We start from the raw sequence: 25,768 nt of genomic DNA on the forward strand, positions 1-25,768 counted from the left end.
GCTCATTGTCTTTCTCCTCATGCTTTTGAAAGAAATCAGACCAATTTGCTCAGGTTTCAAAGGTTTAAATACTGACAGGTATCTAAAATTAGCACCAGAAAAGTAATTTTGCCCTGTGTTTAAAAGGGTTAAACTTGGTGCAGTGGTACATCCAGGTTAAAATGAGGAAATTGATTGACAGACCAAAACAACAGATCTTTTTTTTTTTTGTTTTGTAGTTTAATTTATTTCATAAAATTCTAGAGTATAAAAGATTCTTACCTTCTGAAAATCAGTTAATTCATGTGATTGGCGTAACTTATTTCCCATTTTTGTGCAGGATGCTTTTCAGAACACTTGTGGAGGCATGTCATCTTCCAAATGGCTTCACATTGTGATCCATTGCTGTCACTCACCTGCAAATCACCTCAGTCAGGATGGGTGACGCCCACTGCCAAGTCTATAAAGTGTTTGCTTGATTTCTGTCCCCTCTTTGGCTCCCTGATGGAGAACCTAGAATCGAAACAGGTCTGTGTTCTGATGCAGGCAGCCGTGTTTTGAATAAAGACTTTAGACCGCTTTATTCAAGTGCATTTGTTGCTGCTTCACGCACGAGTGCCTTAAGTTTGTTTTTTCCTTTCATGTCATAACCCTTTTCTTCAAGAGCACCTGCGTTATTTCCAGAGTTACACAGGATGAAGACAGGCTGAGAGCACACCACTACCTTGTTCTCACAAAAAGATTTACTTTGTGTTTGGTCTGAATGCACCTAAAGGCATATTCCTTTAAAACCAGAGCAAATTGGTTTGATTTCTTGCAAAAACATGGGAAGAAGGTGATCAGCAATGGCACATGGCCAGAAAAATGGCAAGAAATTAGAAAAAAAAGTTAACAGAAAATTATATGAAAAAAAACACAGATAAAATAAAAGAAGCAAATGACCCAAAAAAGTGCAGAAAATTTAAAAAAAAAAATGTATATATTTTTTTCTGAACATAATTTTAAACATAATTATTAACATAGACTGTTGTTTATAGTATTTTTTATTATTAAATTTTTATTATTAATTTAATTTTGTAGCAATTGTAATCCCTTTTTAAAAACAGGTTTTAGACCATATTCTTGTCACCTTTGACTCATTTCTTGCAATTTGTGGGGTATTTCTTGCCAATTTTGTGCATTTTTTCCCCATGTTTTTGAAAGAAATCAAATTTGCTGTTGTTGTTTAAAGGGTTAAACAGCTTGTGAGAGGCACCTGAAGGCAGCACAAGAAACTGACCACTCTTTAAAACCAGATTTTATGTAACATAAATAACACTTTAAAATCAGGTTTTTAAGGGTTACGAATGTTCACTGACTTTGCTCTTCAGAGTTTTCGAAGCGGGCTTAATGGTACTAAATGACCTGGTTTCCATTTTCAAGTTTCCCTGGACTCACTGCATGTTCTGTCTTTTTGTGTTATGTTTTCTTATGGGGACGGACTTTATTGCTTAACATCTAACTGACCACTCCTCATAAAACAAATGATAGATCCAACCACGGCGCAGCACATGTAGACCTAAGCAGATAATGCAACAGTGGCCTCGTGCTGTCGCATCTTCACAAACTGTAGATGGACCGCACTGCAACTTTTATTGGTTATATTACATTAAAATGTCAAAAACGAGTTCTTTTAAAGTGACTACACTGGATTTAACTGAGGTCATGACTCCGAGTGTCCCAATGTGACCCAAATTAAACTAGACAGCAAAAGGAAAGCCATTTCATAATTTTGATTTGATTTCTCAAATTCTATTCATCCAGATAAATGTTAAATTCTGTTGTCTATAAATGCATTTCCCTTCATCCACAAGCAGTCTACCCTGATGTACTCTCCACACCAAACATACATTACAGGAGGGATTGTTGTCTTTAATTTGATCCTGCAGCTTCAAAATGACTCAACTTCACTGGAAACATATAAAATCTGACTCTATTTATTTTAATGATTGTTTTGAGAAAGATAAGTGACTCTTTACGGAGAGTATTTTTACATTAAATCGTTGTTTAATGTTTCACAGCTGTAGAATCCAGTAGCAAACAAATATTTTTGCAGAGCTGCATCCTGTCACACACACGAGGATCACTATGACTGGATCACATTTGGTGCCAGCTTGCTGCACTGACTGCTCCTGGATGTCGTCTGTCTCTGGGTCACAGCTCAGTCGTCTCCGTTCTAAAGCTCAGCCTGACTCTTTCTCAGTTTTTGTTTTTTCCCTCCAGTTTGCAGCGGCTCAGTGCCAACATTTGCCACTGTTAAACAGCCATGACTCCTGATCCGCAGGCTGCCGGTTATTTCCAGCATTCAGGCCACACAGCTGTGAGGGGAAGGGGGACAATCTGTCTCTATTGGTGGAAGGAGGGAAAGTTTAGCTCAACTTAGCAACAGCAGAGCTAAGGTCACTGAGGACAGCAGGGACGACACAGAGCCACAGAGGGCTGCTCCTCTCTCTGTCCGTCCTCTGTCTGTCCTCTGTCTGTCTGTCCTCTGTCTGTCTGTCTTCTGCACGCTGATCCTCATCTTATTGCATTAACGTGGCTTTTATGGCATGGATTTTTAAAGCATGGCAATTAATTTTATCAACCGTCATTAACCCCCCCAAAAAATCTTTACATGTCAGCATCTTACAAAATCCACATTATTTATATTTTTGTATGATTATAATATGATAGAAAATGTTTAACATATATGAAGCCCCAAAAACCAACAAAAGATAGTGAAAGATTATCAGTCAAACATATATTAGATATACAATATAATAATTTAATTCATAGTAATCATAATTTATAATAATGTATTAATATTTCAAATGTTTAAATAAACTGTATATAAAATAGATGTATACATAGTCAATATGTATTCTTTATTTATGTTAAATAGTTAAGGTACCAGAGTGCATAAAACAGCATCAAAAACAGAGTTTGTTTATAAAACAGAAGTGCCAGTGAAGGATCCCCTGCACCCTGACAGAGATCCTGGCCAAGCCCCTAATGTCCTAAAATCTTAGAAATGTCCTAAAATCCTAGAAATGTGCTAAAATCCTAGAAACATGTTAAAGTTCTAGAAAGATCTTAAAATCCTATAAATGTTCAGAAATCATATGGGCTGTTGCGACTGGCTTCTTCCTGGCCTCCTGTTATTTTGCAAAAGTGGCCCCCAAGCAAAGCAAGATGAGTGTCTCTGGTATATGGTTTATGGCTGGCTGTCAGATTTCTAATCAATGAAATATAATATTGACTGATAATATTGATTGATACTGATTATTTTATTTATTACTAATTATTTTTCTTCAGCCTGTCCTTCTCTGCTGTGTGTAGAAACAAAAGCTGTATTATAGTGCCATCTGCTGGTCAAACGCTAGAGGTGCAACGAGGATTTACATGAGTAAATGGGGACAAATCTAAATTCCTTCATGTGCAATAATGTATAAATGCTGACCTCAGAAAAGAAGAGTATCATTTTGAACTCAGTGCCTTCTAAAATAATAATTATTTCATGAAGTTATGCATCTTATGTGAACTGCCACCCCCCCAAAAAAAGACAGAAACAGAGAAAAATCGAGCAGCAGCAGCAGCGGCCTGTAGGAGGCAAAGAGCTGGCCATGGTGCTGACACTGACAGACAGCCCTCTGCTCTCCATCCATCTCCCAGTCTGTGGACCTGATGACCTAAAATGGATGAATAAGGGGTTAAATAACCCTTAAGATGTTCTGTTTTGCCTTCTTACACACAATTTTGCAGACAGTAGCTTATCCTGAAGATTTCCCTCCGTGCAGTCTGATTTTATAATCAGCCATGGCTGCTATACAGACCACTGCTTCAATAACTACAGCAGTCCAGCGGCACTAAAGAACGGGTCTGTGAAGGGGTCACACTTATCATCACATCTCATTATCAAACCATGGGAAAAAAATGGCGCGCTTACGAACAAAGAAAAGCAAGAGAGCAGATCAGTCCTTCGCTGTGTTCTATAGAATGTGAATCTTTGGTGTTTCTTGTCATTTTAATGCTTTGAAACGTGAACATTTTTTTAAACATGGGCAGAAGGCGACGAGCAACTTAACAAGACATGGACCAAAAATTAGAAAAAAAAAGTAAAAGTAAAAAAGTAAAAACACAAAGTAAAAAAGTGTTCTATTTTGGATAATGTTCTTGTCCCCTCTTCCTTTTTTCAATTTGTGGGACATTTCTTGCCAAGTTGGTCACTGCTTTTCATCCCAAAGTTTTCGAAAGAAATCAGACCAATTTTCTTCGGGATTCAAAGGATTAGTTTGAGATAGGACAGATGAGAGATAGAGAGAAGCCCGGGGGCCAGAATAGTGCAAATAGTGTTCAGGACGCTGTCTTCTTCCGCTGTTTTTGTCCTGGCCTTTATTCAGCAGAGGAAAGTGTGCCATTGCCAGAGACCCTGGCAATCTCCCCTGCTCTTGCATCATTTGCTCTCAGTATAAAGTGCCGGCTCCTGTGCGCATGTTCCACTTGCTTTCCGTGTCGTCGCTCCTTCTCCATTGGCTCTCCCTCCGCCGCGCTCAGCCTTCACTCCGGGACCAGCCTTCATACGGCACAGCTGCGTGCGCCAAACGTGTGTGTGTGCATCCAACCCACGCTGCTTTGATCCGGACTCCCCACGCTGCTCACAGACAAAAAAAAAAGATGGAGAAAAAGAGCGAGATCAACGGGCACGCCATGCCCAGCTCGGCCTCCACCGACCGGATCGTGGAGGAAAGCGCGCAAAAGGAAAGGAGCTTCAGGGAGAAGCTGATGGAGTTCCTGAGGAAGAACCTGCTGGTGATCATGACGGTGTCTGGGGTGCTGGTGGGCGTCGGGCTCGGGATGATGGTCCGCAACATGGATTTGACCAAGGCGCAGATGACCTACTTCGCCTTCCCGGGAGAGATGCTCCTCCGTATGCTGAAGATGATCATCCTGCCGCTGGTGGTCTGCAGCCTCGTGTCCGGCGCCGCCAGCTTGGACACGCGCTCCTTGGGCAAACTGGGGGGCATCGCGGTCGCATACTTTCTGGTGACCACGCTGATCGCCTCCGGGATCGGGGTGACCCTGGCTTTCATCATCAAACCTGGCGTGGGCGCGGGAGCCCTCAATACCAACAGTCTGGGACTGGAGAGCGTCAGCAGCAACAAGGAGACCGCGGACTCCTTCTTGGATCTGGCCAGGTAACCATGACAACGTTGTAACCATTTTCACCATGTGGACAGTTACACTGTGATATGTAGGCCACTGTTGAATATGAGGCAGGCTGGTGTGATGTTGCTGTAGTTCAGAGGGGAATAGTGGCACAGTGCCTGGGGCGCATGGGAACACTGGTAGTTACATACAGGAGCGGCTCGACGCACGAAGCCGTCCGAGGCGTGCGCGCTCACAGCATGCAGTGACACACATTTATTTAAACACCCAACTTTTTCTTTGTGACTTCACCTGTGTGTTATGCAGATGAGTGACATTATAGAGCAGGTCGGTGCAGCCTGCAGCGCACTGAGTGTGTGTGTTCAGTGAGGTCAGGTCTTCAGGTCTGGAACACTGAAGTTCTTGTCACAGTGTGTAGACTGTCATGTTGTAGTCCTCCCTTTAAACTGCTGGAAAAAGTTAACCATAAGTGTGTTGCAAAGTGGGACCAAGTCATAATTTTGCAAATCGCAAGTATGTGAAGTCATGCACACTCATACCAAGTCAAGTGCCAAGTCAAGACAGACAAGTCCAAAGTCCCAAATGTTGGGTTTCGAGCCCAAAAGATACGATACGATACCATATGGTACAATAAGACTATTGATCCCTCACCAAGAAAATTCATTGCATGGAAAAAAACACAAAAAATAAAGTAAAAATACTACTATTCTCAGTAAGAATAAAGACCAAATACACTTTTGTTTACTGTCCCACATACCAGTGTGACCTATGAGGACAGAAAGTACACACCAGATACATTTTTACCAAAGATGGTTTCTGTCACAGAAGGTAGTTCTCATCACCCTGATGTTTGTTCAAGTGATTGTATTTATGATGGGAAAAACTGCTGATCAAACCCTGTCCTCCCAGGGGACATGTCCCCCTCAATATTTAAGATGTGTATTTTCCCCCCTTAATAAAAACATGAAAGTAGCAGAGGACTTTTATTTTGACAAAATTAAAGACATTTACACCGTAAGTTGAAGAGGCAAATGGTACAAATTGGTACACAAAAATGTATCCAAATGCATGAAATTCAGTGCTTAATATTCATAATTTTCTGGCGGAGGATCCCCCAGCCCTTTGTTTCACGTGTCCCTTCCAGTGTTGAAACAAAACTCGAAACAAAACCATTGACTCCACATGAGGCTCAGTCAGCAATGAAAGTAACTAACAATTTCGAGGTACTTGCACCTGCTGTAATGCTACTCTAACTCAATTAAAAGATCTTAGAACTTCTCCACACCACTGAGTTCAGCCAAAAAGCAATGCTGAAGTGCCACTTAGTCATGCTTTTCATCATGCTATGTCTCCTGAGTGGAAAAGGGAAAGGAGGAATTGCATAGTGCACTCTTGCCAATGTCAAGATCTTGCAGACTCATTATTGCATAATTTGCTTGCCAATGTAAAGAATTTTGTCTGAGTCCAAGTGGCAGCACAACAAATTGAGTACGCCTCATCACTGTCATCTTGTTGATGTTGTTACTATGTACACAGCCAAGTTTTTATGACCAGAAAATACCAGCTACTGGCTACAAACAGGCTGCTGAGAGAGCTGTGCAGGAGGACTCCTAAAAACAAGTTCCCACAGTGTGAGGGAAAGCTGACAGCTGTTGAAAGAGTGGAGTGTATTTTGAGGAAGGCAAAGAGGTGGAGGGATAAACCCCGGCAGCACCGTGTAGTACAAACTCAACCCCGTCCACTGCTGTCAGCATTTCTCTCTTGTCACAATAGCAGGTGGACGGGCGGCTTTTAGTTCTCAGTCTTAACTCTGTAGAGTCAGACTTTATTTTTGAAGTGGTGACCGGTTGCTCAAAGCATTTCAGGCATCATCAGATTAGTCCATGATTTGAAAGCTGAACTCTTAATGCTGATGAATTTGGACTGAATAGGACAGTCTGGGGTCTTAAAATAGGACAAATGTCATCCACAGAGGTTACAAGTATCAGTGTTTCCACATAGATTTGTGCAAGGGAAGAAAGAGTTAAACTTTGGGAGAATCTGGGATTTTATTACTTCTTGGACCTGATCTTCAAGCCAAATATTGTCTTTATCAGTTGCTCGCTATCTCTGTGAGGGATTTATATGATTTCTCTGTCCACACACTCTTGTTTTATGGACAATCAGATTACTGATCTCACTTTGATCTTCTGTGAACTGGAAAAAATGCTTCCAAAGTCAAGTACGGTCACTCTTTTTACAGGTTGGCTCCTCAAACAATATTCCAAGCTAAATGCCACACTCTTCCCACAGCTCTGTCTTCGTGATCTCTCTCTCTCTCTCTCTCTTTCTCTCTCTCTCACACACACACACACACACACACACACACACACACACACACACAAACTCCGAAAAAAGATTTACATTCCTTAATAGATTCATACCAGACATTCAGTACGTTACTTCCCAGTAATGTAGAAGCAAACTGTGACTTTTTCTTTGCAGAAGTATTTTCATCCTTGGACTTAGGAAACACATGTTTTTCCTTTTTATAACTGCACAGTAAAAAACAACATTTCAACAACAAATGAAGGATCAAATTCAATATAATGAAGTTTTGGAAAAATGAAAAATTTCTGACTCGTATGTCTATGGAAGTGTAATGCATTCACTCGAGAAAAAAACATCTACTCCATGTGAGAATTATGACAAAAGTTATCATGGAAAAAAATCTGCTCTTGTTTTCTGAGTTTACAAAATAATAATCTTAATATTTCAGAAAAACAAGAATACTATCTCAATAATTCAGTATAATGGGAGAAGATTTTTTTCTCTGAATTTTATGGAGCCCCTGAAGTCACAAAAAGTGATTTTTTTTTTAATCTTGTGAGCACAAATTTAATTTTGTTGTGCACATAAGTTATTTTCTTGTGCAAGATAACTAACTTACAAAATTACAGGACAGGACAGGATTATTCAGATTTTTTTAAAGCACTTTTTGGGACATTAGGGACTCACAATTCTGAGATAATAATCTTGCTAATTCAGAAAAATGGGGCAATTTTTTTTCCCCATGAAAGCTTTTCCCAGAATTCTGAAATAATAATCCTGTTAATTTATTAGAACAGGGCACATATTTGTCCTCAGGTAAATGCAAAGCACTTCTGCATATTTCTGTGTGGAAAATGAATTTTGATTTGAAAACAAGCGTCCAGCTATTAGAGAAGAGAACTCCAGACAGAAACCCTTCTCAGCACATTAGCTGAATGACCCGCATCTACTGTCTTGAATTAAAAGGATCATGAGTGATGTTTGGCTTCAGTTAATTAGGAAATCAAGTTGTTATGCAACAGCTTTAAAAATCAGTCCACAGAGAGACGGCAGTGGGGTTCCGGGGAGGCTCTGTGGGAACAGCATGCCAGCTCTCAGCTCTGGTTTCCCAGAGTTAATCCAGATCCTCGCCTCGCTCATGTGACAGCAGGAAACCTGACCACCTTCACGGAGAGAAGAAGAGTGTGAAACCTTGTGTGGGTGCAAGAGTTTAACCAAACTATTGCATTTCTTAGCAGCATTATCAAACAAAGAAATAATCATAAGTGGCAGCATCATGGCTTCTTGCCAGTGTGGTCAATGGAGCTGACATATCGAACAGCTGAAGCAGCATTTGGCCCTGGACGGAGGGCAGAGTTGACAAGGGTCATGAGGTTATGGGCTGAATTGCTTGGCTGTGGTCTGGCCATGGGAATAGATGTGAGCAAAGTCTGTATCTCTTTGCACAATACAGTGTGACTACAGAGGATAACGTTACAACAAACACACTAATACACGGAAAAGGCCTGCTGGCTTCCAGTAATCCCTCAATGCTTATTTTACAGTAGTGAAAATAAACTCAGCATGGTGCCTCTACAGACAGACTGTCAAGGAAAAAGTTTTCATAGTGGATTTATAACAGTGACAAAACGGTGATTTACCAAACTTGACTGTCCAGTTATGGGATAAATGACAAACTTCAAAATGCTCACAAATGCTAAATAATTTTATTTTTCTTTTGGCCAACCACTTTGGTCCACCCTACAATATCTCAACAACTATGTTTTGCCATTAAATATTACACAGGCATTCATTTTCATCACAGACTTTGGTGATCTTCTGCCTTTTCTTCTAGCATCACCCTGAAGTTGACATTTTAGGATTTTAGTCAAATGTCTTGACAGCTATAGAGCTAGTTCAATCCAGTTGCCAAAAAAGTTGGCATTATGTGTTTCTGCAAACCACAGATACATCACTTTTGCACATTATCCTGTAGCACATACGTTGAGACTTGACATTTCAACAACGCTATGGTTAAGGTTGAGGCAAAAAAACCCCACTTGGTTATGGTTAGGGAAAGATCATAATGTGGTTTATAATACAGATTTTTAAGGGGCACGATTTATGCTAAAAAGCAGCTACATCTTCATAAATACAACCTGCTGACAGGTCGCTACAAAATACCCAAGTTCAGAGCTTAAAAAGCAGCTGGAAAAACCCTGAAAGAACACTACAAAACATCCACTGCAACCACATCAACAAGCTGCTACGAAACAGCATCGTTTTAAATACAAAAAATCGTTGAAAACACACTGATAGGTCGCTACCGAACACCAATGTTTAGAAACTAAAAAGCCGTTGGAAAATAACAGATGGTTTGTTACAAAACACCGATGTTTAGAGCCTAAAAAGCAGAAGGACACACCGACAGATTGCTATAAAACACCCACATTTGATGCATAAAAAGTCACTAAAAACACATACGGGTTGCTACAAAACCCATGTTTGGAGCTTAAAAAGCATGGAAACATAGCGATGTCTTGCTGTTTGCTGCTCTCAAACAGTGATGCCAATATCTCCTCTGGTGACGGGGCTGGTCTGCTGGCAAATGTTAGCCTGCTGACATGCTAAACTAAAATGGTAGCATGGCAAATATTAAACCTGCAAAGCATCACCATGTTAGAATGTCCTTGTGAGCATGTTTGTTTTTAGCTGAAGACACTGTCATGCCAAGTATGGTCTCTCAGATCTGCTAACATGACTGCAGACTATTGCATTATGTCAATATTATCTGCCCTCAATAGCGAGCAAATTGCTAAGCTCATCTCATGAGTTAAAATAACTACATTTATTTATTTATTTCACTGATTTGATTACATTTTAAACATTTTATTTTTGGCTTAAAGTAAATGCTGCTCCCCCAGTTGGCTCTGGGCAGCAGCTCATGCAATTCAAGTGAGGTAAACCAGTTGACTGGATGCTTTCCAGTTCAAACGCTGGCCTGACTGGAGGGATTTCAGTCATTCTTTAGTGAGGTGAGCCAGTTCATTGGCCTTTACTGCTCTAACCAGGGACAGTTTTTAGTTTAATAACACTTGCCATAAAATACTTCTTTAATGGCTTTTATTTGTATGTCATACAGAAGGGAAATTAAACTTTATACAACACAGTTCATTTAGCACTCACTCCACAGTCTCTGCAGATTTGGTGGAGTACTGCACTTGTCTGTTAGACAAAATTTTGTACGTCATGTGCATGGATAACACAGCATTTGCATGTTCAGGCAGGAAAATACCCATCTATTACAGAACTCTGTTTTGTTGTTGCTAATAAACATACACTACACATCCCCAAACTCTATTGGGGAGAGTAATTTTATAAAGTGAAGTACGTATTATGGTCCGTACTTGACTTTATAAAATTACACTTGTGTGAATTTCACAGGATGAGATTAAATGTCTTTAGCTGTTTTCATGAGTTGACAAGTACAAGCAAGACTTTGCTAACTGAAGACAGACTCATGAAGCTAAAGTATGGCTTATGAATGATTGGTTGTGTTGTCCACGGTTGTAAACACAATAATCAGGTCCAGATGAATGTTTCACCCATGTAATTTTCTTAATCTTGAACTTTGGTTAACCCTGATGTGCTTCATGCTCTGCCAACACTGTTTTTTTTCTAGCATCCTCTGTCATTCATTATAGAGAAGTATGTGAATATAAACTGTCTGTGGGTAGTGATAGACAGAGACATCAAATGTGCCCAAAACTCAATCTTCATGAGTCAAAGTTGCAACACTGCAATATATTATATTACAGTTTGTAATATGGTATAGAGCAAAGGATGGTAAAAAAAATGTCTCTTGAAAAAGAAATCTCAGCTTGACTCTCCAATAAAGGCATCGTTAAAGGGATACTTAACATGTTTCAACCAGCTTTGTATCAAAAATGTGTGTAGATGAACTGAGGTAAAGTTTCGCTGGCTCTTGGGCTGTTGTTACTGTAGTGTACTGTACTGGTCTGTACTGTACTGCATTTTCACTGATCTCGTGATTTGATTTGATTTGATTACAATTATCATGTCAACAATTCAATTCGATTTGATTCCATGATGCATGGCGATGCATTGCATCCTCAACTTTCTATATTAATGCACTTTTCATACTCTTTTTCATCAATAAATACAAAAAGTCAGCTGGCTCCTTAACTTAATGTGACGTTGCTACCGTACAGCGCTGGCTGCTACCAGAAAGTTCTCTTGAACTGTAGAACTTTAGTGTCCAACCACAGCCGGAAATTCCAAAAAGATTTATGTAATCACCTCTATTATTCATGTTGCCCGCCACCAAGGATACAAGAGACAGTCTCACCTCTCTTCTCGAACTCGACCGAAATCTAATCAAACGGTAAAACTAGGCAGTGCTGATTGAATATGAATCAAGATTATGTTACTGCACTGACTATTTCTCTCCCAAAATGAAACAGAAACACATTTTAGTGCCATTTTTGGCTGTAATAGCGACAATTTATGAACAGGACATACTGCTGCCATACTGCTTCCTGCACAGTGAAGCCAAAGGCCAAAAACATTGAGATCAAAACAAAGCAGCCCTGATCAAATAAAAACTGAGATTCTGTGTCTGATTTGACTATTTCATGCTTCAAATGATCTCAGACACAAGTTTTAGCGTTCTGTTTAACCAAAATATGAGATTGTTTGTTGCCAGCCGGACTTAAGAAAGAGGTCATTACATTACCCACAAGCGGAAGCATTTATTGGTCTGATACTGCGCAGTGCATTCTGGTAATTGTAGGTTTTCCACCTCTTGAGAAAAAACGCCCTTTTCTCTGTTTTCTCTGGTCATGTAGCACCAATTTGAAATGTATTTGTGTCATTCTGCTGTATTAATGGCCTAGTTTTATGTGAGGACCCTCCTCATATTGGTGAAATACTTCTCTAAGAGTAAATGACTACTTTGAAGCCTCCAGGAATATCTAATCTTAGTAAAGACCTTTGAGTGTTGTCGTAATAAAAGATGAACCAGACGGTATGAGTGCCAGAACAACTGCTCTGTCAGGGAATTTAGGGAACAGTGGACTCAATGGAAGATCCTGGGAGAAGAGCCAAACTGTAGAGAGTGTGTGATGACAAACCAATCCTGTGAACAATTTATCATTCAGATGGCTCAACCACATGGGTTTGAAAGACTTTCTGGGACCGTTGTTGGCTTAAATATTTCCAGACCTTTTGGTCAATTACAAGCATCAAACAGGAAAAACAGAATCTAACTTGTTTTTCTCTCTCTTTCTCAGGAATTTATTCCCGGCAAACTTGGTGGCTGCTGCTTTCCGTTCTGTAAGTGCCAGCACCTCACTTCACCACACCACCTTCTCTGCACTATTTCATCAATTCCTTTATTTGATCAACACTTTCGGACCGTTTCTCTTTACCACCTGTGTCTTGTGCGCATTGTTCATCAGAATTTATTTCACCAACCACGCGGACACCACTCCTGGTTCATTTACAGCAGCTGTAAATCCCAGGCGTAGCACTGAGAGCCTCATAATGCCTCTTAATGAGGAGACGTTCAGAATAGAAGCTGCTGCTCTCCCCTGCTCGCCAAAACGCTTCTCTTCCTTGTCCCTTACCAGCCGTTACCATGGCGAAACCATTCCATTCCAGACAACCTAGCAACCCACCTCGCCTCGCTGCTCTTGAACGCGGCCCGCTCCACTTCCCAGAATTATGATCGTGTCTATTAAGACTAAAATAAGGACCAGGAAAGTTCAATATTTGGGGATGCAATGTGTGCAGTGGCTGTGCACACACAAAAAGCAAAGTACGCACACAGACACTTAGTCATGTGCTTTCGCGTATTCCAACCGATTGCCCAAAACTTGCCTAAAACCAGGCCAGTGAATTATAAACTCACAAACAAGTTAGTGACTCCTCACATGGAGAGGAAATGGAGTTTCAAAGTGCAACCAGGTCAAAGAGTTCAATACTCACCCATCCCACCCAGCCTACGGCAGAGCCCCTGTGGAATGGGTCCAACTGTGGATTACACCAAGAAAGCAGAGGAGAGGGGAGATTTACACAACATGACAAGCAGCTCGATGCTTAAACAGACATTTAAACTAATGAAGTGTAAGATTTAGGTGACGGGGAAGGCTGTCTTTTTAGTTTACGACTAAAGTCATGTGCTGTATGACTCTGCACGAATGAGTATTTTTCAAGAGCCTAAAGGCTAATTTAAAGTCCATAGATCTGTTGCGATGTTGGGAACCTTTATCCTACAGAGCTTTTTAAAGAAATGCAAAGAGAGGGGCCATTGTTGCAGTGCTGGTTGTCCCCTTTGCTGCTGAAAGACTGTCTGAACTTCAATGGACAGTGTCAAACTGGCCCCCAACTCGTTGCACATGCTGAATTCCCTATGAGACCAATGAACAGACTTTGCTCTTAAGTAGTGTCATTTTTTCCTCCATTTTCAGACAATGAAAATGTGAAACTCCACTATGCATCTGTATTCAAATATATAATTGACATGACATATATGTATATATATAGTTGACAATTAACATGTTAAATGCTCACTTACAAACACACAGGGAGTTGCCTGCTGGGATGAGACTTGTAAGAATGTAAAAATGTATGACTGAAATGTATCAGACAAAATTACTCACAAGTTTTCTTTCCTTATATTGCAGTATGCCACTGACTACAAGATGGTTGCTGTAGGGAACAACACTAATGGGACCACCATCTATCAAAAGGTATGAACAGGAGGCATTCTGTGCAAACACACAGACACTATACATGTTTAAAATGCTAAACCCTACACCTCTGAAAGGAAAAGTGCTTTCCACATGAGTGTCTGTCAAATTAAAAAGCAGGAGGTAAATTTATTTTGGATCCTTGGAAAACATGTTCGTGTGTTCACTCATGGGTGCAAACTCACTGAATAGGCACTATGTGAGAGACTAATGGATGACTTGGTTTCAGGAGAATGGATTCAAGGTTGATTAGTCATTATAAATAAGGCAGCATCTGTGATCTGTACTTCAGGTCAAAGGGTACTTGTTCCTTATTTAAAGATTAAAAAGTGTCTCAGGGATTTCGGTCCACTGGCGCCAAATATACATGAAAAGGTGTCTGGGTTTTAGAAATGTAGTTGTATAACATTACCAATTACTGAATGTTAACCTACAATATGTGTTAATAAATAGTGAAGAGATCATTACAATGCAAATCCTAAAAACTGAGGACAAATGCAAACATGCAAAGAGCAAATACCAGCAAATGACAGCTGATGTAGTCTGCAGAGTTCATCTTAATCAAACTGTTTTTTCAGTTCTGCCTTAAAGAAGGACTCATATACATGTCATATACATTTAAAAATTAATCATTCCTCTTTTCTACACTTTTCATGAAGAAATCTCTGCGCAATGCCGCTACATCAGAAATGGGAGACAACCTTTAGTGAAAAAATACATTTTAAAGTTCAGTTAACAATATAATAAGAGGCTTCAGCTGTCTGAGTTGGCCTTGGTACATTGCCAGTGTGATATCCAGGCAACAAACCATATGCCACTACCAGGACCTATTCCTCTGTCGCACATTAGCAAGTGCCCAGTGTCCAGGGAAACCCAAAGACTATTTTTTGAAGATTTGACTGACTCATGCTGACAAAATCTCATGTTAGCTTCATCAAAATCATGCTGTTCCATACACAAAATTTAGTTTGGGAATTCAGAAAAATTCTCTTTTGTACCCTGGAATACAGCAGAAATCAGCTCCACAGTGGCTTTTAGCGTCTTCCATTTTTTTGTGGTATTGTCTGCATAGAGGTTTAGATTAGTATGCTAGTGAATAAGGTGTCTGTGGTGTTTTGCATTTTTTCTGGATTCACGGTTGCCTGAAATTAAAAAACAGCATTGGTGACTCATTACATTTCTTTTCCATCTTCAGTCTGCCTCCACTCTACTGGATTTCTGTGGGGGAGGGAGATTCACTTTACCCTAACCAATCGCTAGAGACCAACGTATCCATTATGCTTATGTCATTTTACACTGATGTGTTGCCGTGCCAACATAACTGTTTTACTTGGGTTTTAAGAGTGCTGGGGGTGAAGTAGAATAAACTATATTGTTAGGTGTACATCTCTCTTCCCACCCTCGACCAAGCATGTTTATGACACTCAACTCTTGTCTGTGCTAAAGGCCAGAAATATATATTTTTTTAAATTTGTAAATGTGTTCAACTTTCTCTGGGAAGCGATTTTATAAGAAACAGTTTAAGACTATGTCTCTTTCTATGGGGAGATCTCTCATCAGTAACCACTCTTGGATGTATTTGTGGTAAACAGATGTAGAGTTACAGTTCAGTGTCTGGTTCAGAAGGGATAGGCACTGGTCTGTAGATCAGCGAAAGAAGTCTGCTTTATTTTTACACTTAAATCTTGGCTGGTACAACTTAAAAACAGGTCTATGAAGCCTGACAACATTGTTTCTGTTTTTGTAGTGTAATGAGCTTTCAGCCAGTCAAGAGTGTTGACCAGTAGACAGGTCAGCTTGACCCACCAGATATCCATTGGGCCTTTCAGGAAGATAATGTGTTCCTCTATGAATGGAATAAACACAGCCTGGCAGAGGTTTGATTACAGAGTCCTAGCTTATCCCTGGGCCTGTTAGATATAGCAGATGTTGGATCATAGATGAGTATTTGATGAGTTTGCTCGTTTGTCAGGAGGAGAGGCAGAAAATCAGAGGCAGAGTTACAGGTAGATGACAATATGCAGACTGTTGATCAAAAGCATCAGCAGCACTAAAGGCTTTTTAAGTCTTCAACACAACAACACCCTGGAAAACAGCACATTTTAAAGGTCCTCTGAAGCACAATGATCAATTATTAGATTCATTCATTCATTCTCTCTTTTGTAACAAGCTTTGTACAGTTGCCATTTTGTCTTACGTATGCTGTCCTGAAGACAATGAGGAGATACAGGCAGAGGGCAGGGTTTCTGCACATAAATACACAGCCAGATACTTCTAATGGTTAATAAGGTATGATTGAAAGGGATTACTTTTGAATTTGTTTATAGTTTATGTTTTTGCTTCTCGGAAAATCCTGCATAGTATAGGCCTCCCTTTTAAAGATGTTTTGAGTAATCTGTTTTAAGTTTAAGGAAACTTTATGGTAAATCTAAACTTGGGGGGCTTTTTGCAAAAGCCCACAGTTTTAAACAACTTTCATGACTGGCGGAGTTTTAAATAAGTTTCTTTATAATCTGTTTTGCTAGATTTGGAACATCAGTAAAACTCTTTTAGAGCCAATGACTTCTCCCCAGTGGCTATGGCTTTCCCCCAGTGACCCAGTAGAAGTAGAAGGGAACAGTTGGAGGATCTGATCTTGGCATCGGCCCATGGTATTTGTCTGTCGTGGGTCATGGTGGACAGTCCCCCCAGTGCCAGGGGATGAAGCTGGTAGAGCTGTGGGAGAGCTCAGGACAATGGAAGGGGATTGAGCTCAGGATTTGTCCCTGTCCCTATTAGTTATCCATCATCCAGTTCACTGAATCCTTCAACTGCCCCCAGATCTTTGCACCCACGCACGCACACTCTGTAGCAAGGAGGTGTTGTATAAGTGAGTGCAGAATACATCAGGACTATTGTTTCCATCTCCAAAATAAAAGGCCACAAATGAAGCCTCAGCCGAAGGTCACAGTATGTGTTGCCCCACCACTTTGGGACTCCAGACAGTCATGGTCCCCAAAGGTTTAATCCCAAGGACTTGAGTTATCCCCTGACTTGGCATTTTGGACCTGACTAAGATGTCCTCTTAACAACTGTTGGCAATATTTGCACAAATTGTACCACAGATATTCATGGTTCCTGAACAACGTCTCCTGATGACTTTGGTGATCCCTTGGCATTTTCTCTTGCACCAACACAAGACTGACATTTCTGGTTCATAGTGAAATTACTCAGTTACTATTGATTGCCCAGAAATTTGATAAAGACATTGATGTTCCCCAGAGGATAAAACCTCAGCTGTACTTTAAGCATCGTAGTTAAGCATGCTAATATGCTTACCTATGATGATAAACATGCTGCTAAACCAGTTTAACACCAAATCGTCAAGTCTTAATTTACAATCAGCAGAATTACAAGTGCAGTTGTTAGGAAAATGATTCCTGTTCTTAAGCTCCCTCTGACAATGCTAATATAAAACGTATGCATAAAAAAATGAAAATCCAACCAGCATGTTAGCATTGTCATTGCAAACATATTACCATATTGACGTTAACTTTAAGCTCAAAGATGCACTGTGCCTAAGTACAGCTATTAGCCCAGACACACCACACCGGCATCAAAGAATTAGTGGCAAAGAAGGCCAAAAAGTTGCACTTGAACACACTGTCAAGACCATAGCCCACTGTCAGCTACCACAGACATTCTGCGTCTGTGTGAGAGGAAATAACTTTCCCTTCCATTTTATTGAAATGATGACCATGTTAAAAGTCAGGCATTGTCTTACTGCACCTAATTCAGATGTTGCACCTTCTGCATGGCCAAGGATCTTACAGTCTGACTCTGGTGTTTGTTTCAGGTGCCTATTGGTACTGAAACAGATGGCATGAACATCCTTGGTCTGGTGTTATTTGCCATGGTGTTTGGCGTAGCGCTGAGGAAGCTGGGAGATGAGGGGGAAGAACTCATTCGTTTCTTCAATGCTTTCAATGAGGCCACCATGGTGCTGGTGTCCTGGATCATGTGGTGAGTAGAGTTAGATGCATATGGGAATTTACAGTGATATTGATAGTGGTATATTTGGACTGCATTAGATGGTATTTTCACATTCATTATATTAAAGGTTACAGTGAAGAAGGCACTGACTGTATATAGCCTCAGTGACCATTTGTTACTGTTATCATCCCACATTTCAACTGCTTTCTTTCTGAATTTTATCTCCCGTTATTTCTGCCTATTGTGTATTTCTCAGGTATATCCCTTTTGGCATCATGTTCCTAGTGGGCAGTAAGATTGTGGAGATGGAAGATGTGGTTCTTTTGGTCACCAGTCTGGGAAAATACATCTTTGCTTCAATCCTGGGCCACATTATCCACGGAGGCATTGTCTTGCCCCTCATCTACTTTGGCTTCACACGCAAGAATCCCTTCAGTTTCCTGTCAGGCCTCATCACGCCCTTCACCACTGCCTTTGCCACCTGCTCCAGGTATTCCGTCGCACCGTCCTGCACCAGGTCGCAAATGTGCAAATCCTAGCATTGGAAAGGAATCTCCCTATGATTGTCTGGTACTGGATGCCTTGATTGAATTGGTTAGGTTTAAGCAATAGGGATAGGGATTAGTTAGGGTTAGCGTAAGAATATCAGCATAAGCCAATCTAGGCAGAGTAAGGTAAGCCATTCTTTCGCAATCCAAGGAAACGCAAATTTGCCACAAGTCAGTTACCCACCAGTACCTACTGGGTACAAAATATGGATACAGGTACGGATAAAAATGAACTCAATGCGGACGGGCAGTGGGTAAGAACAAAAATAACCATCTATGCCTGTACTGGCCGTCTGGATGCCTAGCAGCTTGTCAACTGTATCACGCAGAAGACTTACAAAATACACAGAGGGTGTTTGGCAAAGCATTTTTCTTTAGCTGAGGGTGTAGCTGACTGATAGTAGCAGGGCAGTTACTTTGGCTATGTGGACAGATGATTACGGCAAAGTCGGTTATCTTTGTGTTACTTTGCATTATACCATCAAGTCGGAGCTGACTTTGTATATCTGAATGGGATAGTGCATTACAAATAACAGCCAGTTTAATCACCAGTCGGGTCACGCGATTTGACCTTTAGACAACTTCGGGTGACGGTCAGGTCCAGTACTGAGCTTTAGGGATGCCGTTTTGCAAAACTGGCCCATAAAGGACTCTGCTGTCACATCATATGGAAAAACACAAACAGGAAAAGCTGGTGTTACCTGTTTAAAACTAACATTGACTTTCTGAACCATGTTTCTGCACACTGTAATTTAAATATCAAAACTTTTAATCCATCTCAGAAAACACAGACACTGATTATTTTTCTCTCTTTCCTTTTCTCACCAGTTCAGCAACTCTTCCCTCTATGATCAAATGTGTGGAGGAGAACAACGGTGTGGACAAACGCATCAGCCGCTTCATCCTTCCCATCGGGGCCACTGTAAACATGGATGGGGCGGCCATATTCCAGTGCATTGCTGCTGTCTTCATTGCTCAGCTCAACAATGCTGAGCTGAACGCTGGACAGATCTTCACCATCCTGTAAGTTTAGTGGATGATAGCAAATTTTATTCCTGCTTCTTGGTATAAAAACAAACACCAAAATCATCTGTTTATAGATTTGTTCTCACATTTTCCAGTTATAGGTCAACTTGCTGTTCTTTTTGTTACAACGGTATTAATAGTAGCACTTTATTATTCATACGATTATTTCATCAATGTTTCTAGGGTGACAGCCACAGCCTCAAGTGTCGGTGCAGCAGGTATCCCAGCTGGTGGCATCATCACCATCGCCATCATCCTGGAGGCCATCGGTCTGCCGACTAATGACCTGTCCCTCATGCTGGCTGTTGACTGGATTGTGTGAGTCAAGCCTTTGAACACACTGATACATCAGAAAACACACACACTCCTACTTTGGATCATGTCTGCACACATGTTGTCTAACAAAGGCAAATGAGGGGAAACTGTTTAAAAAAATAAAGCCTGGAGGAACATTGGCTGGCAGTGGTAGCGCAAACACACACTTAGTAGCAGGTTAAACATCAACAAGCTGAAATACACAAATGCTTAACATCTGTTTCAGAAGACAGGTCCCAGGTGCTGCAAAATATTTTGGCTTCAAAAGTCATTCGAGGTTTTTATTTTTGTTCTCATGCTGTGGAACAAAAACATCTGTGCTATGACGATAAGACCCTCAGCCTTGTGCAGTGTTGCTGCGGTTTTATATATGTGCTGGTACTGGCTGATAAGAAGATATGTTCTTTTCAGTCATTTTTTTAGTTTTCTTAATAAGGAAATACTGTACATTTAACTCTAAATAAGGCACTCAGTTAAATTAGATTGTGTTAAAAAATGATTCTTGTTAGTGGTTGTTTCCAAATGGTTATAGCAGGTGAACGATGGTAACTTAAGACTAACTTTGACTGTCAAATCTAATTCTACATGTTTGCTGAGAGTAAATCGATATCTACTGTCTCTTATACATACAGGGATCGTACCACCACGGTAGTGAATGTGGAGGGCGATGCTCTGGGTGCTGGGATCCTCCACCACATCAACCAGCAGGAGATCAAGAAGCAGCAGGAGCTGCAGCAGCAGGATGGGGAGCTTGCGGAGGTCCGGGTGGAAGCGGTAGCCAATATCCAGGCAGAGGAAGAGACCTCGCCGCTCGTCACACACCAAACCAAAGCCTCGGCGGCCATGCCGGAAGCCATTGAGTCTGTCCTGTGAACTCAAAGACTGTTTTCTTGCCCCCTGACCTTTCGGTACTTTGGATGTTGCTGCTGATGGGACATCGTTCTGACTCAGTGTCCATTAAAAAACAAGGTCACTGATGGTTTCACTTGTGAGGAAAAACAAAGTGCCATAGTAGCAGTCTGTCTAGAGTATTGACAGTCTTCAGTGTACCTAGTGCTGCTGTTGAGCTTTCAAAATTCAGCCACTTGTTCTTAATAACTGGGTTTCCATCCAATTACACCAATGCTGATTAGGATATGATTAATTTGAGAAGTATTGATTTTAAAAAAATTAAAGGAGTCTAGCTACAGAGTTCTTCTATTATCACTTGAGGTACATTTTTTGTATTTTTAAATTTTGATCAAGACATTTTGCAATGAAAACACACTATGTGTTGAACATCCCTTGAACATTCCCATAGATGTTGTAGTTCTGTTTGTCTAATGTACTGTATGAGATGCTCACGGCCATAAGTTTGTACATGAGAGCATCAACAAGTGCATATCTTTGTTTTTATCTTCAGACAGCTAATGACCAACATTAACTGCAGAACACTAATCACTTGCCAAATGCTGACAAGTCAAAGGGTCTATCTAACACTTGCTTGACAGTGACATAACCTAATTACACCCTTCAGGATGTCTGTTCAATCACTTCACCTCAGCTGGTGGAAGCGTATGCAATGGGCATTTTATTTCTGCTCATTTGATTAACAGTCTTTGCTTGATGGAAACACAAATTTCTGTCTTTTAGAGCCCAATCAGATTGAAACGAGAGCTCTTCCAGGCTTAAAACAGCTGTTTGTTTGAGTTTTATTTGCTGACCAGCGAAGTCAGCAGACAATGTCAAACATTAACCCCTCAAATGACAGGTTAAGGTCTTGGCCTCATGCAACCTGTTTATTTAGTGACACACTGATCTAGTTTGAAGCATTTTGAACATTGGACAATGTGAAATAGTGTGTTAATGTTTGCATTGCCATTTTGGTCTCATACGGGGAAAAACAGCCATTGATTTGTGCTGTATCCCCCGACTAATCCTATTGATCCTCGAGTAAACAGAGCAGTGGGGTTATTTACATAACCATGGTTCTCTAAATCTCTAATACCATGGAAAAAGACCTCACAAAAAGCCAACGTTTTCCAGTTGATAACAGCATTTTTAAAGCACCTCTAAATTTGTAATGACAGCAGTTTATAGTTGCCTTAAAGATTTCGCCCTGGAGTCAATGTACTAAAAATGGCTACACACTGACCACCCAGCCGTATCAGCTAACATTAGCTAGCTCTCAGAAATAGCTTTCATGCCTCCGCAGTTTGATTTAGATGAGTTAGTGGTGAAAGTTGTGTGTGTTGGCATCTTTATTACCTATTTGTTGCAAAATACTCTCTAACAATACCTTATTGATTCATTTATAAAAGTAGCCAGTTGCTTTGTTGCTGTTTGCTTTGAGAAATGAGCTACCAAGAAGTCTGAAAATTAGCTAACGTTAATTTGTTTTGGGCTTTGTTTGCAAGCTAATAGCCAGCTAAGGCAGTGTTGACATGCAGCTATTATTAAACCATGATTAATACTCGTATTTCTAAGCTAGTGTTTGCTTAGGTAATTTGTCAAGTGTTGAGACTAAGTAATGGTTAGCTGCCCTGATAATCAAGTTAGCACACAACACTAAGAAACTAAACAAATAGTATAAAAAGACATAGTTATGGAAAAAAGAATCAGCTCCCAGTCAAAAAGATAACAAAAAATAAACATCCCATGTCCAATCCTGTATATAGGAAACTAGAAGTTCTGCAACCTGCTATTTTTGTCCAAAAATGAAGACCTCCAATATGGCTGCCAGAGAGAGAGAGAGACTTATTGTAAAACATTTTGGTGGGTTCATGGACATTTTTGGCGTTCAAACAAACTTGTGAACTCATTTTTACTATTTGGGAAGTCCTCTATACACAGTCTTGAACTTGGAGGTTCAAGAAAATGTCCACTTATGAGGTTGCTCATATGTAACCTTTTGTGAATACCATTAAAACACCCTCATTTGAACACAATAATAAATACAATTAATTGGACATTAGTTTGCAAATACTGTAAATACACTTGTTGGTTGAAAACACTCCAGTCTCCCACTTATTGAAGAACAGATGGTTGTCAGAGAGGTCAGTAGTTTAAAAAAAATCCCAGCAAAGAATTCATTCATAAATCAAAACTTCGTCAAATCATAAATAGGTTACTAGATCATGATGAGATCATATCAGACTGTATATCATTATTTTCCCTAATTTTCCTTTGATTTGAGTGTTTATTCAGTGGCTTTCATCACTTCATATAGGTCAAAGTTAATTTGTACATGAGGTGGTTAATTATCTGTATTTTAATTGTTTTAAAAGCTAAAAAGTTGGTTTCATCCCGAACTATGCCACAGGCCCTGACTTTTCACCAAAATCTCCTCCTCTCTTAATGCTTAAGGTTGTAATGCAGACATTAAGTTAATGATTGATGGATGACAGCATAGTTTGAGTTTGGTCTTGGCGATAAATTAGCTGTGGTTGCTACATAATTTTAAGGGGACACTGGTCATTACATGATAATAGGTCATTTTAAAGGCATAGATTGTCCTTGATCATGCCATAGTTGATGTCCATGAAGGAAACTGCCAAATTTCTAATGGTTTAGCAGAAAGCCTACCCTTACAATTCAAGACTTGAGTGACAGAATGAGCTTGTGCTTCCCTCTAGTGGTGACAGCCATTAATTGATCACATCAGAGCTTGTTTGTACCATTTTTATGCCTGTCTGAAACACTTGAGAGTTTTCAGCTGGCTTTGTTGAATGATAGTGTGGTAACATTTCCTATTTATTTAATCTATCAAGATGAGACTGCTCCAGTCCTGTGATGTTATACTGTAATTTAAAGTGAAACCTGCTAAGAGATGAGGAACATCATGGATGTGAACATAAGCTTAATGTATGTCGCTGTCCCCTAATGTCTGAGATGCTCACAATGACGTGATGGTGCTGCTTTAGTTTTGGATCGTGTGTGTGTTGAAATTTGGTAGTCATCGTTTGAGATTTAACAGACGACTTTTCTAAGCTAACCACTGCTCTGTTAACCTGCAGCTTCACGACTACATCTGGTACAATCACATGGAATTACATACAGTATAATGTGGTACATGTACTATATCTATATATATTTGATATTAATTTATTGTAATTGTTTTAACGTTTTGTATTATTTGTACTTTCTCCTTTTAACACTTTCTCTCAGTCTCAATTTTTTATTATGATACAATTTTTTAATGAACTCTTCTGCCAGTGTTTCTTAAAACCTGTTGTTAGAAATTTAATTAATTCATGTTGTGTGTTCTTGTTTTTTGGAATAGCTGCTACCTTGCCCGTGCCATGTCGATGTCTAACACTGTATGGCTGTCTCTTTGCTGTTGGTCCTGCTGTCTGTCAACATTAAAAGTGATACAGTACATTTTTCATGCAAACCAAAGGCTCCTGTTTTTGTTCTACTTATAAGGCCATATTATTATGTCGCCTATGGTATTAGAAAGGAGGTCTATGCCAACACAAGCTGTTTGTCTGATGCATATAGTGGAAAAAATGGCCTTTTGTAGAACTAGGCGGCCCATTAATACAGGAATAACTGATGCTATTTTAAGGGTTTATCATTTTTTACCATCACACAGCAGTCTGGGGTTGATAAGATTGTCAGTGCTTAACAGTATGACTCAGTGTACTCTGGGCTTGACGCTGGCTTAAAATGTCCCAATTTCTGCCAACCCTTTGTAACACATTACCTAATCCGTCTAGTCATTTCTGCCTAGCCCAGTTGCTAGAAGAAAGTTGTTCGCATTATATGTTTTTGCCAACCACAAATATGCTACATTTTCATGTTTCATATGTATCATATCAACATTTCTAAAGTGACGTAAAGTATAAGATGAATTTTGTCATTTGGATGTGGAGGAGATGTTGTGGCACCTAAGTGAGATGCTTGCCAAGTTACAGATCACTTTTTGAGACAAACAACAAAATTACATATTACGGCGTTTCTGTGATTGTGGCACCAAACCTGAGCGGTTTTGACTCACCCGTCCCTGCTTTTCCAGCAGCTTTTGGGCATGGAAACGGGTGAATGTGACCTGCAGTGTTAAAGTGCTCTGAATGGTCAAACAACTTGAAAAACACTTTACAAGTGCAGGTCCATTTGGTCTGATGCAAGTGACATTTCAACAGTCATGCAGTTCAGCAATGAATGTTAAATTAGTAACACAAGGAACGTATTTTGCATAATGTTTAACATGATTTGGGATTTGGATGATCATAGAAATTGTCAAATCAATATATCCAACTTTGTGTTCTTGGTGAAGCTTCCTGAAGGTCTAACCCAGAACCGTTTTCCTGTTGGTGTGCTGTAAGTAACACACATAAATACAAACACACACAAACGTCCACACACACAAGTATACCGTTATTAAGCTTCTGTTTTTATCCTCAAAAACATTGTTTCTGTTATTTAATGTATCTCTGTCTCTCTTTGTCTGTGTAGGAATGGAGATCTGGCGTACGAGATTCCAGCAGATGTTGTTGCTCCATCTAACCCTGCTGCTCCTCCACAAGCAGTAAGAACCTCTATATCAAAGTAAATAAATGCTGGCCGTTTTGGTTAAAATGTACTTTGATTTTTGTGACTGGCTCATGATATGTGGCAGTGGTCACCAACTCAAAATCAAACCACGTTCACATTTCCTTTTTTCCAACATTTTTGGCGATTTTTTAAAATTTGAGTCACAAG

The 25,768-nt window shown here is 40.1% G+C and overlaps 1 protein-coding gene across 1 annotated transcript; it reads left to right on the top strand.

The window, feature by feature from the left end:
• The first annotated feature begins 4,520 nt into the window (after window positions 1–4,520).
• Window positions 4,521–24,463, top strand: slc1a4 (solute carrier family 1 member 4). Its single transcript, XM_042502046.2, has 8 exons — window positions 4,521–5,192; window positions 12,765–12,807; window positions 14,160–14,225; window positions 18,061–18,227; window positions 18,454–18,687; window positions 19,574–19,768; window positions 19,955–20,089; window positions 20,719–24,463. The coding sequence occupies exons 1-8, from the start codon at window positions 4,672–4,674 to the stop codon at window positions 20,957–20,959; spliced, it is 1,602 nt and encodes a 533-aa protein (XP_042357980.2). The 5' UTR covers window positions 4,521–4,671; the 3' UTR covers window positions 20,960–24,463.
• Window positions 24,464–25,768: the final 1,305 nt, after the last annotated feature.

The sequence above is a fragment of the Plectropomus leopardus genome, chromosome 13 (assembly GCF_026936395.1).
Source record: "Plectropomus leopardus strain MGB_pleo_1.0 chromosome 13, ASM2693639v1, whole genome shotgun sequence".
In the NCBI taxonomy this organism is placed as follows: Eukaryota; Metazoa; Chordata; class Actinopteri; order Perciformes; family Serranidae; genus Plectropomus; species Plectropomus leopardus.

What these genes read in the sequence shown, in the direction of transcription:
- slc1a4 (XM_042502046.2), top strand. Translation starts at nt 4,672, where the DNA reads ATGGAGAAAAAGAGCGAGATCAACGGGCACGCCATGCCCAGCTCGGCC. An exon ending in TGGCTGCTGCTTTCCGTTCT is followed by an intron (nt 12,808 to 14,159) that starts GTAAGTGCCAGC and finishes CTTATATTGCAG; the next exon opens with TATGCCACTGACTACAAGAT. An exon ending in GGACCACCATCTATCAAAAG is followed by an intron (nt 14,226 to 18,060) that starts GTATGAACAGGA and finishes TGTTTGTTTCAG; the next exon opens with GTGCCTATTGGTACTGAAAC.